We start from the raw sequence: 13,483 nt of genomic DNA, 5'->3' as shown, positions 1-13,483 counted from the left end.
AAACATACTGCAAATAACGCTGTGAATCTCGATTTTGTACAGTTTGAGAAATGGCGACATTTACGAAGAAGCCTATTTTGAAAGGCGATTTTAAGCACTTTCGCTTGGTCTGAGATAATAGTGGATGGTATCAAGAAACTGGGAATTTTCCGCAGAATTCAAAACTGTGAAGTATATATATATGCGTGGTATATTTAGAATTTTATTCGACTTCAAAGTGAGGGGTGAAGAGGAGGGACATATATGTCCCTGTGGCATCCAGGGGGTTAATACATAATGCCCATAATGACGTACGGGAAAATACAAACATCCACTCACGTCCCTAGTGTCTCGGCATCCTTGATTGTTTCTGGAAGCTTTACTTTCAGTGTTTCCGGCAACACAAGTACGAGAAGCCCAGCAATGAAGCAAACGCCCCCAAATATCAACATTGGTAGAATCTGGCTGAATCTGCTTGTTATGTGCATTGTCTGAAAGAATCGAGACATTGAATAAAATGATGTCTTGCTAAACCAATATACTTTTATGAGATTGGACACATATAAATGACATTCAGTAACTACAACAAGCGATGACAAAGGAAAACAATATTAAACTTATGTAATCAACGGAGTCGCGCAATGATGGCAAGAATTTCTTTTTAAAATGGATCCGATGTATGTGGGACTCCAACAGGTTGTTTAAGTTGTATTTATAAACAATACATTGGATTACTAACCAGATCATTAATATAAGGTGACCCAATACTGCCAATTCTACAAAACAATGAAGAGATGCCCATGCCAAAGTTTCGAGAAGTTGTGGGCAGTAGTTCTGCTGTGAAGAGATAAACGGAGGCAAATGCTGCTGATACACACGTATTGCCCAGACACGCCAGGATGTTGATGATCCACTTGTTAGCTACGGGAAGAAACAGTCCTTTGGAATATTACATACATTCACCGTGACTTTCTGCACCATTTTGGGAACGAACGCGTAATCATCCAGATCATCACACGGTGGGATAATCTTGTGGTTAATGCGTTCCCATTTGATTCCTCACGTGGGTACAGCCCATGTGTGAAGCCCATTTCCGGTGTCCACCTACCGTCATATTGCTGGAATATTGCTTATAGCGCCATAAAGCTAAACTCACTCACTCGTGACACCAAAGACCTGGGTTCGAAGCCATACAGTGGCAAAATGTGTGAATCCCATTTCGTGTGTCCTCCGCCGTGATATTACTGCAATATTACTAACACCGGCGTAAAACTCGCTCACTCATCATGTTAACTCACGGGTTTCTGTGACAAAGAGCGGGACGAATGACAGAGCACATGCTATCCCTGCCATCAACAATGAAGTGCACAACATCTTCTTCCTCCCAATGCGGTTCATCAGGAGGAGACATATGACATAGGCACATGCCTCGACCAGAACAAACAGTAAGAAGTTGAGATAGACGTTGCCAGAGAGGTTTGTGACGTTCATGCTGAGACCATAGAACCCCATACCGATTGCAAGCCTATCAACAGAAAACCAAAACACAAAGAATGCGTATGCGTACAAGCGTTTGTCATATCGGCAGAAATAATGATACGTAAAGTACGTTATCCGTCAAGCACACAGGAACCTAGAATTCTGTTGAGTTCATATATGAGACGAACGAGTGTTGTATATTTACACTGATACTTGCGTTGTGACCAATGGTACTGAAGAAACACCTTTGGTCTAAACTGGGTTTGAAATAGTCCCCAGTAATATTTCGTTATTAAATACAATTAATTACCAGGTGTATAAGATAATAACTATCCTCTTCAGCATGACAGGAGACTTCAGTAATTCCCAGAACTGTTCCCGATGACTATCCAGTGTGCACGTCACGTCGTGAAGCATATCTTGAGTAAGCCTAACCTTGTTTCCTTTGGCAAGTTTCATCACAGTTTTGTTCGCCTCTGCAGTTTTCCCTCTACTATACTGCCACCTTGGAGAATCGGGCAGGAAACTGGAAAATGATAGACACACTACTTCGGAACAACATACACACGTACTAAGTGCGCAAATAACTATTGATGCCCTGTTCTAGCCATTGGTTTTGGTTGGTTGAAACATGATAAATAACAATGTTGAACATTTTCATTTTTGTAAGGAAATTAGGAATATGCCTTCGATCATGGCGATGCTCTCGATGGCCGTTAAAACACCTTAAAATTAATGTCCCACTGAGAGGGTATCTTTTAAGTAACGTTTCAATTAGAGTATAATCGTCAGTGACATTAGTTAGTGAGTTCGGAATTACAGCCACATCTGCAATATTTCAGCCATGTGAGTAAACTAGTTCTAAAGTACGAATAGATTTAGATCATTTACAAAATCCCATCAACCGTGAACAATAAAACTACTAGATTATCAAGGCCTGATTTAAAATTAGCAAGCATATATCTCTAAAAGTAGAAAAAAAACTATTTTAGACAATACAAAGGGAAAATGGGCTAGTTAATGCCATCAAATGAAGGTAGGAAAATCAGTGGCTGAAGGGATGGTGTAAATCAAGCTAGAGTCCATGCAGGTGGCAAAGTTGCCATAAATCCCCATGGTCCATAATATGATGATCTACCATCGTTTGCTGGAGATCTATAGCACATATTTACAATGTGTTGTTTACTCATCTTTTCTTTTAAATGCTATCAACTAGTTTGAACTTATACCTGTGACTCTAGCAACTCTAATGTCCATCGTTGACAGATTTCGTTATCCTGATGTATGAAATATTTATATTCAAATTGTCGTCACGATGTGGCTGAAACCTTGCAGATTTAAATATTTTAATTCACTCACTCACTATAATAGTAGATATAAGCACAACTACTTACTACAGATAGGTAAACAGAACTCCTGGAATGCTAATTGCAAGTTGCCTGGTTTTCCAGTCTCGCATCAGGAAGACCATCAGAGCAACAATGATGTTTCCTGCACTCCAGAACAAATTCATGGCGACTCCAACTAACACTCGTTTAGAGGGACCGACACACTCCATACCTGGGGGAAAGAATGTAGATCAAGCATATCTTTAAAATGCCTTGTCAATTTCGTTATATGCCCTACTTGTTTGCACATATATAAACACCTCACAGTGACAGAGGTCTAGTATTTACATCTTCATAAAATATCAATTACAGGTTGCAGAAATATGAATGAGTGTATGCTTAGACGATAAACGGATAAACACTCTTGAGGTGGCATGCCATACAGTTACAGTTCAAGGAGGCAATAACCAAAGACTCTCATTTTCATCACTTCCATTTAATGCAACACTGAATAGGTCTACGTCATGAAGATACATCTGGTGTCATTGATATGTTTAGATTAACAGTTTCCAACAAGAAAATACATGTTACTGGCCGAACCATGCAAAAATATTGACTGCCAGATGTCACACGTATTCAGTGCTTTAGTATTATTTATGGGTTAATGGCATTTTGCCTCACGTGGATACACAATACGTGTGCGACATTGTGGGACTTTTGCAGACTATACTCTTAATGATTTTGATGCAGGTATCTAAAAAAAGTCATAAGGATTTAGATACAAGTATAAAAGAAGCTAATGAAAATTCTTTACAAAGGACATAGCGTCGTTACTGTATTTCCATAATGTAACTGCAGTCCTGTAATCCAACTGTATTCCAATGTTTTCAGGTAACTGGAATTTGAGTGCATTCTGTTTTTGACGAAATTTAATTTACGTATGATTCATCAACAACAGATGCTGTTTTGTGCAGAAAGTTTCGTTTTAAATAATGAGGCAAACACGCTCATGAAACAAACCTCCAAGCTGCTGTTACATAGCCCGAATAAGTAACAAGTCCACGACTAAGGATAAATAAAGCACCACTTTCCTAATTTTCCTTGCAGTGACAACTGTGTCACCTCAACGAAACTTTGTTCAGCAGATTACAGTTTGTAACTCAAAGGAGGGATAACTCCTTGTCCAACACACATTCGTGTACTCACGCACGGACGTTCCAACACGCACCTCTAGGGAAAAGTCAGCAAGTTCAAACTTTTGTTCATCATGTCTTCTTCGTTTTCTCAGATGTTCGTATGGTTGCTGTTTTACGTGACCACCAACTACGTTCATCGATGACTACAAAGGCAGTCCCTAACATTTGAGCTTGGAATATACACGCAGATGTATTGACGAACAAGTCACGCCATTGGTGCATTTTGACAATCGATCGACGAGTTACACAATCTCCTTCCAATTTAGTTATTTCCCACAAGAAGGAGAAATTATTGTTGTATGTTTTCTCGAATGAAAAAAGAAACACACGTAAAGCATACTTAAGTAAACAACAAGAACTTACTGAACACGAAACACGAGAGATACTGCACGTTGTTGCTTGCTGAGATTACTAAAACTACAGTGGTGAGGAGGTAATAGTCCGTGATCCATGTGAGACAGATGCTCAGGAGAACCGTAACAAACACGCAAGCTAAGATGACTCTCCTCCGTCCGAACCTACAACACGCAACAACATTCGTTCATATATATCAGTGACCATCATAGTCATGAATACAATATCGTAGCGCTACTCTGTAAGCGAGGGGTTGACATGAACTTGGTAGGTTCAGACAGAGAGAACTGCAGGTCATGCTCTATTACTCTACATTTGTAACAGTGAATGATTCTCTTAGTTATACTTACATGTCGGATATGGGGCCACCAATAAGAACGCCAATAAGTTGCCCAACCATGCCCATCATCTTAGCGTGACTCACATACAGCTTCCGGTCACACACAAGGTCCATCTGTGAACATAAGAGTGTGCTTTTTGTTTAACGGCAATGTTCTTCGTATATGGCGACGGTCAGTAAATAATCAAACGCATAACATACTACATACAGCAGAGTATTTGACCGCCATTGTTTTTCGTTGTTTTTGACATTGTTTCATCTCACTCAAACCCAACGAATATCGAATCAGTTGCTTCACCGCATGTTCTAACATGTCACTTTAGGTGCCTATTATTTACTTAGAGTATAAATACCCGAGACTATAAAATTTTAATGACCTCGCCACGTTTAAGTGTTTATATGACTTTCAATTTGCATACTGTTTGCTTGCAGCATAGATACCTAACCACATTGTTAAAAAGTGCTCTCTTTCAACAGAATATCGAGGTTCAATAAACCCCCACCGGAAATCAACGCGACTCATGGACGGCGAGTGAGTGAGTGGGTTTAGGTTTACGCCGCACACAGCAATATTCCAGCTATATGCCGGCGGTCTGAACGTAATCGTGTCTGGTCCAGACAATCCAGTGATCAACAACATGAGCATCAATCTGTGCAATTGGGAACCGATGACATGTGTCAACCAAGTCAGCCAGCCTAACCACCCGATCCCGTTAGTCGCCTCTTACGACAAGCATAGTCACATTTTAAGGCAAGCATGGGTTCCTGAAGGCATATTTTACCCCGGGACCTTCACGGGTCATTTTTGAAAACTAAATCAGTTCAACTTGAATTACTTACTGTTTGGGCAACAGTCGACTCATAAACGCTTTTATCGTATACCCACTTATGGCATGGCTCAGTGACGGTATTCAGATCGCGGGATGTCACATTTTCAGAAGCTGAATATATGTAGCATGATGAATGAGCTAAGTCGCCGTTATCAGTATCAAGCCGCATTGTCCTGTTGATGAGGGCAGCATGAGCCTCGTTTTGAATCTGGAAGGTATCATTTTTCATCCCGGGTATAGCACACCTGAAATGCAAAATACAAGGGTTGTCGTCTTGAGGGTGGTCGGGTGTGAAATGGTAAATCAGATTAACATCAAGGACGAGTAAGTAATGCATCGCTCACTTTTTGTGCCGGTGCCACACAGTGAGAGCTTTTGTGTGAGTCCCGCATGGCACTCATCCCCAAAAGATCTAGAATAGCTATCCACTTTACCGAATTGCACATCCCCAAATAAAGCACGTGAAGCCTGAAATACTCGTATGTTGCTGTTTAACGCCGCATCAAGCGATATTCTATCTATGTTTGAATTAGTAACTATGAATGTTAGTGGCTGTATCCTCGAAGGTGGTTAAAGCACTGTAAAATTATTGTCCCCCTGAGAGGGTACGTAAGTCCCAAAACATTTGACCTTCCATTTTTTCTTAGCCGTAGTATTTCTGTCATTTTAATTTGTGGCTAATTTTGCATGCAATCACCAGCAGCTGACGGGATGGTATAAATCCAGCTAGGGACCATGCAGGTAGCAGAAGTACTGTAAGTCCCCATGGCCCCTAGTATGGTGATCTACCTTCAGTTGTTGGTGATAAATATAGCCTGTTTTTATATTGTAGTGTCTGAACAGGGATAATAATTTTAACTTCTCACGCTAGTTTTATTTTTATTGTGATATTCTAGTTGTCGTCGTCGACAGGTTTTTATCATATACATAGATTCCTTTTTAAGACTGTATTAACTCACTTAACTCACTGTTAGCAATTTAGTCACATCTAGCCAAATATTAAAAATACACATATACTACGATTAAAAACAGTGGAAGTCTAAACGTACACGAAATGTTTGGGGACTTACGTACCCTCTCAGGAGGACAATAATTTTACGGTACTTCAACCCCCTTTGAGGGTACAGCCACTAACAATTCAAGTTACTAATCTAAACTACCATGAATTAAAATGCAGCTATCTACAGAACGTAAAAATCATAATTCAAAGATGAAATCAATTTCTTTTAAAAATCCAAGAATTAAATGAGAACTTACGGTGTTAAAAAGATCCTTAATTGTTTCTACATTGAAATATTTATCCCTTATGATGGAGAATTCAACGCAGCCAAGCAGGATATGCTTGACCGTGGTTCTCTCATCGCAAGGGATGCGAAACGGAGGATCCTCACCTTTCAATAGGTATGAATGAGTATATCTAGTATGGCCAATACGACATCGCCGCATGATTACCTCTTCAAATCTGGACTGACAACCCAAGTAGTAATAACCAGCATACGGTTTTATTTCATGTAATTTATTTATACCTACTTGGGTGTCCCACTTCTTTTGCATCAGATCACTGATGTAAGTTCTAATGCTAGCTTTATAATCACTGTATGGAATAAGAAGTGGTGTCACAGATTCGTTGAGTGCTGCCTTGGCAGCAAGATCGGCCATTGCGTTACCGGAAATGCCTACGTGGGTAACCAACAAAAGACAATGTCGTAATGGCCAGTAGCAAGATTATTATACAATTCAATAAATTCAATTAAAAGTGGATGTTTAGAAGAAATATTTTAATAGCCTGAAGACAAGAAAGAGAGTCGGAAGAGATTATATATTGTTGACGTTTAGGGTGTCTTTGAATATATTTAAGAGCTGTTAATATGGCGTTAGCTTCAGCAGTAAAAATGGAGCTGTCGTTTGGTATCCTCGTAGATATTGTCCTAGATCCAATGACAGTGGCACAAGCTACTGCGTCACCGTCCTTCGACCCGTCTATGAACAACAATTTGTAATTGTTATATTTATTTTTTTAATTGATGACATTCTTGTTTATATTGTAAGTCATTTGTTTCTGATTTTTAATGATGTTAATGTTAGGTCAACTTGAGGCCTAACCAATTGCCAAGGAGGAGAAGAAAGAAGACGGGAAGGCGATATACGTTCCAGCTCAATACCGGCAGCAGATATAAATGGTTTCATTCTTACACCAAGAGGCGGAACAAGAGACGGCTTTTTCTTATACTAATCCTCATAAAGCGGATTAAACACACAGTCATATGCAGGGTTAGATTCATTAGAATATAATTTAGTAGTATATTGTAAAGACAATTTTATTCGACGTTGTGTAAGAGATGGTTCATCAGCCGCAACGTATAGACTGTCAACAGGAGAAGTTCTAAAGGACCCAAGAAAAAGGCTTAGACCTTGGTGGTGGACAGAATCAAGAAGGTTAAGGTTGCTTTTACAGGCTCCACCATATACGATGGAGACATAATCAAGTTTTGAACGGACCAGTGATCGATGTAAGTGTAAGAGGGTAGTTTGATCCCCTCCCTAATTTGAGTTGGAAACAACTTTCAACAAATCTAGTGCCTTCAGGCATTTAGCTTTAAGGGATTTAATGTGCGGTAAGAAGGTTAAATGAGAATAGAAAATAAAACCCAAGAACTTGTCCTCCTTCACAACTTTGATTGGAGTGCCATTTAAAGATAGTTCCAGATCCTTATGTGGCTTATATATTCTACAAAAGTGTATACAATTAGTTTTGAATTAAGAAAATTTGTTTATTTTATTTAAACACAGCTGTAGTTGCCGGTCAATAGTACGCATATTTTTACCACAACAAGACATGTTAAAATTATCCACAAAAAAGTGATCCATCAATTGAATCATTTAAAACTTTGGATAAACTGTTGATTTCAATACTAAATATAGTGACAAGACAAAATACTGCCTTGACGGACACCCTGATCCTGATTGTAATGATCAGACAGGGTTGAACCCACTCGTACTTGAAATTGCCTGTCTTGTAAAAACTCTGATATAAAAAGATGCAAACGGCCTCTCAATCCCAAATCGATACAGCACGTTGTTTATTTACTATAGCATTTTTAATGAAGGATTCTAAGCGTACCAAATGATCAATGGTACTACGATTTTTCCTGAAACCACACTGAATATTTGTGATCATGTTATTGATTTCAAGATACCAAGTTAATCTATTATTTACCATTAATTAGACGGATCTGAATGATCCCTGCCAGGTTTTGGTATTGGGACTATAATGGCATTATGCCATGAAGGGGGGAATTGCCCCCGACGTCCATATTTGATCAAATATATCTAAAAGTGCCATTAGACATGGTTCAGGTAAGTGTTTCAGTAGCTGATAATGTATATTATCATCACCAGTGTCATGAGCTTGCTCAAGTGCAGTATGTAGCTCATGTAATGAAAACACTTCATTGTAGTCTTCACCGTCATTTGAATCGAAATTAAGTTTTGTCTTTTCCTGTTGTTTCTGGTATCTCTGAAACTCAGGAACATGATTTGTCGATGATGAATTTTTGGCAAGTGTTTCGCCAAGTTTATTTGCAATTTTAGGTGTGTCAGTAATTAAATTGTCACCATCTTTAAGATCGTGAACAGCAACTTTTGAACCTTTGCCTTTAATTCTTTGAACCATGTTCCATACCTTAGACATTGGCGTACGTGAGTTAATTTTGGAGACATAGTTCCTCCAAGATTGCCGTTTATTTTGTTTGAAAGTACGCCGCGCCTTCGCATTGAGTATCTTAAATTTATTTTAATTATGGACAGTTGAGTGACGACGGAAATAGTTTTCTGCCTTTCTCCTCGCTTTCCTGGCTTGTCTACAATCTGTATTAAACCGTGGCTTTCGTACATGTGGAGTTATAGAGGACTTTAGTATACATTCATTAGCAATTCCATTTAAAATATCAGAAAATAATTGAACAGGATCGGGTTATATGACTGAAACATTCGGGTCTTAATTTAGATGCACATAAGGTTTGAAATAACGACCAGTCTGCCTTGGCAAAATTCCATCTGGTATATGATGGAGAGTCAGATGGAGTATTTTCGGATAATACAGTTGGAAAGTGGTCACTTCCACAGAGGTCATTGTGGACTGACCAATCAAATTCATTAAGTAGAGTCTGCGAGAGACAAATCTAGACAAGAGTAGGTGCCAGTTGCAGGATGCAGATAGGTGGTTGAATCATCATTGTATACACACAAGTCATTATTGGCTATAAAATCTTCCAGTAGTTTACCTTTAGTGTTAGTGTTTGTACCACCCCAAAGTGGGTTATGGCCATTGAGATCACCCATTATGATGCAAGGTGTAGGAACCTGGTCATAGAGAGCTTGTAGATCAGACTGCTGGAGTGCTGAAGAAGGCGGAATACACAGAGAGCATAGTGTAAAGGTAACATGAAGAGTTAGTCTCCCTGCAACAGCTTGGACTGTTGGAGAGAACATCCTGCTTTACATGGATTGAAGACCCTCCAGTGGCCCTGTCACCCGGAGGTGTAAAATAATTATATGAAACAAACTGACGTAAATCAAAAGTAACTGTTGGATGTTTGGGTGGATTGTTCCTGTGAAAGCCTCTCGGGAGTATTAGTTTTCACCCACGTCAAGTCTGTTTGACAGGTTGTTGATGTAGTTTTGACTTTGGATTGTTTTAGGGTTGAATCTGATAGTGGTCTAGTTACTGATGCATACGTTTCAGTTAGTTCTGGAGATTGTACAAGTTTTTTGGCTTCTGCAAAACTGATGTTTCTAGTAAATTTACTTGTGTTAATCTCCATCTGCTTTTTCCACATCGGGCACTCCTTGGAGGACGACGAGTGTGCTCCAAAGCAGTTGGCACACTTTCTAAAACTGCTCTCACAATTTTCCGTCACATGCGTCTTCTCACTGCAGTGAGCGTACGTGACAGACAACGTACAGGTTTTCACACCGTGGCCAAACTTCTGACATTTGAAACACCTGAGAGGGTTGGGAATGTATGTTTCAACCCTGATATTGCAGTAACCAGCCTTTATGGATTGAGGAGCAGTTGGAGAAGAAAACGAAAAGAGATAGGTATTTGTTTGATGGATTTCTGAGTTTTTGCGGATGGTAAATCGTTTGACAAATGTGACACCTTTCATTTCGGTGGTTATTTCCAGTTCAGTCATGTCAGAGAACAATCGATCCCGATCTCTTACAATACCTTTACTTGTGTTAAGAGTTCGGTGTGCAGAAACGGACACAGATGTACCAACAAATGATTCAATGGAAAGGAGGTTGGATGCTTGCTGTCGTTTGCTACATTCAATTAACAAAGCACCCGAACGCAAGCGTCTAATATATTTCACGCCTCCTGCAATGCCTTGAATGCGTTTAGAAACCGCAAAAGGAATTAATTTCAACGGTGTTTTATCAATAGTTTCAATCACTAGAAACCGTGGCCAGTAATCAATAGATTGTGAAGGTCGCTGTTCATCATCATTTTCAAGTGGACGTTTAGTTTATTTGTGGGAGTTTCGTAAGCCATGGTGAATGAGTAATTTTTCATCATCCGAGCTCCCCACCCACCACGGAGTATCAAAAGGACAATGCTAAAAACAAGCGGATCTCCAGCTTGAAGCACCAAGGATACCCGGATGATTTACTCCAGCAGAAAAATTAAAGAATTATTCCACCAGATTGGCACATGAGCCACCGCCTTCTGGGTATAAGCAAAAGACTCTCGGCAAAGTTCGTAACATCAGTTTTCAAATCTAAAAATGCTTTGTGAGTGAAAAGCCAAGACCAAAATTGAAACAATACAAAATCAAATTTGTGCAATTACATGAACACTCCACGCACAGGGCTTGGCATGACCAGCCGATTGGTCGAACCGGGCCCATTCGACCACCCGTCTAGGCGAAGTCAGGGCCAAAGTGGTGTGTTGAGCAACAATAACACGATTGCAGGTCCCTATTGCCCTCAACCACCAGGATCCCCTCCTCCGCCGACACAGGGCCGCAACCCACGGCAAACGGGTTGGTGGACCAAATATCCCCCCGGGTCCACTACGGGGTTGTCGGCGAGCTCTTAGCGTTACCCAGCACCCACCACGAGGAGGTGGCTCGCCACGGGTGCCAGGACCAAACCTATCCCTGAAAAGGTAAAGTAAACCACAGAGATAGCACACCTTTTTCAGGGTAATAAATGTCAGATTCGAAAGGGACGTCATGTATATTTTGGCCGATGTAGTTGTCTTGTTTGATCAGATCAGCAATACATTTAGCTCTGTGCTAAGTGGACAAACACTTGAGAAGCCACAGAACTTTGTTCATTACGGATTCACGGAGAATTGATTTCTCCATGGATTTCTTATGATTACCATGCAGACTAGTGACTTAAACAGGTTTCAGTTAGTCGTCTTCATGATAAACGTGCAGTATGGTACCAAGCTCAATGTCCGTGGCACAAACAGCAGTTTATTTAACCATACTATTTTGGAGGACATTTTCTTCTGGTGAACCTACCTGTGTTCAGGGACAGCAAAGAGAAACACAACGATGATCATACCGATGACAGCATTATAAATGGCGGGGAGGCTGAGGAGTATATACAGCCGCCTTTGAGAAGGGCCAAATTCGCCCACAATCTCCAGAATGGTGTCAAACTTCATCTTGTTTCCACTCAACTCTCTAGTGAAACAAATTGCAATGCTTCTTCTGTTATTCTATTCCAACACGGTTTGTTGATGCTGTGTCTTGACACACCTTTAATAGAAAGAATGGGAAATGTAGATTTCACATGGACTTTAAATGCAGATGACAGAGTAACACAATTAGGGAACCTGTACTGAAAGCAGAAAACATGCCAGTAACGACTTGTTCTTTGAACGGATTATCCAGGCCTATCTGGTATACGGTCAGCGTAGGACATCCAAATATTATTACAAATATGTAATAAATGACTCTGTCGGATGTTTCTGATCTTTCTGAATGCCTCTCTGTATCACTGATAGTTCCATTTGTTGTTTGTAGCTGCAAGGTGCATGATCGTACAGATATGGTAGATGTTCTTTACTGTATATATGTGAGCAGAACTCTCATTTCTATGCAATACATGATTGATTAAAAACTTCTGGATGATGTTACCTCCATCCACTTCAAACGATCATTTTGTATGCATATATGCATAGTAACTAAAATACTATCCGTACATGATACGTGTGCAATAATTCAGTACCATATGCCACACATTCCGGTCTACTGCACAGAGTCGGATGTATACATTTGGCAGTTACATGACCTTGTTCAAACATAGATTGTATGTGCTGAAATGCATTGTTATCTCGAAAGAATAGTGCCAAGAACATCCACAAATAATACTTCAGCACAACAGTATGTTTTACCATAAATAAGCCCTTCGTTATCAATGTTTGTGAGTAAAGGAATACAAACATACCTAAAACACGTCATCTTTCTCATATTATAGAAGTTAACATCCACAAGGTTTGTTACGTATAACTGCAGTTCAAAAACCTTCAATTGAGGTGCGTCATTATGGTTTGAATGAGAAATTCTACGTCATTAGGGAAAAATTTCAGTCAGTGATCTGAGTACACCGACTCTACGAATCCGAACCCAGTGTGAACTTATAATGCATCTTAACAAACAAGATCTCCGATCATTCAGCCTCTCGATTCATAACAAGCGGAAGAAAGTCACATTTTGCATATTTTTTCATCACAAAGCGTTCTTCACTCGCAAACTATTTGGCGTGTTTAAACACATCATTTCAATAACTTTCCCATTTCTTACAAAAACGTGTTTGCAACAGGAGGTGATTTGTTGTGGAGAATTTAGACTCCTTCTGTGGTGATAATTGCCACTGGTGCGTTTACACTATTCAGAGTTGCGTTGGAAGGATGATATAGCTAACTTTTATTCAAGTGTTATGTTTGCATTTACTAACGGT

General features: G+C 39.8%; 1 protein-coding gene across 1 annotated transcript; it reads right to left on the bottom strand.

The window, feature by feature from the left end:
* Positions 1 to 314: 314 nt before the first annotated feature.
* Positions 315 to 12,185, bottom strand: LOC137288101 (organic cation transporter protein-like). Its single transcript, XM_067820479.1, has 9 exons — positions 12,040 to 12,185; positions 5,517 to 5,751; positions 4,687 to 4,790; positions 4,346 to 4,500; positions 2,853 to 3,018; positions 1,769 to 1,984; positions 1,278 to 1,504; positions 719 to 900; positions 315 to 470 (listed from the first exon to the last, which is right to left on the bottom strand). The coding sequence occupies exons 1-9, from the start codon at positions 12,183 to 12,185 to the stop codon at positions 315 to 317; spliced, it is 1,587 nt and encodes a 528-aa protein (XP_067676580.1).
* Positions 12,186 to 13,483: the final 1,298 nt, after the last annotated feature.

Source organism: Haliotis asinina, chromosome 6, assembly GCF_037392515.1.
Source record: "Haliotis asinina isolate JCU_RB_2024 chromosome 6, JCU_Hal_asi_v2, whole genome shotgun sequence".
Classification (NCBI taxonomy): domain Eukaryota; kingdom Metazoa; phylum Mollusca; class Gastropoda; order Lepetellida; family Haliotidae; genus Haliotis; species Haliotis asinina.
The sequence above is the reverse complement of the archived record's forward strand: the minus strand, read 5'-3'. Positions and strand labels throughout refer to the sequence as shown.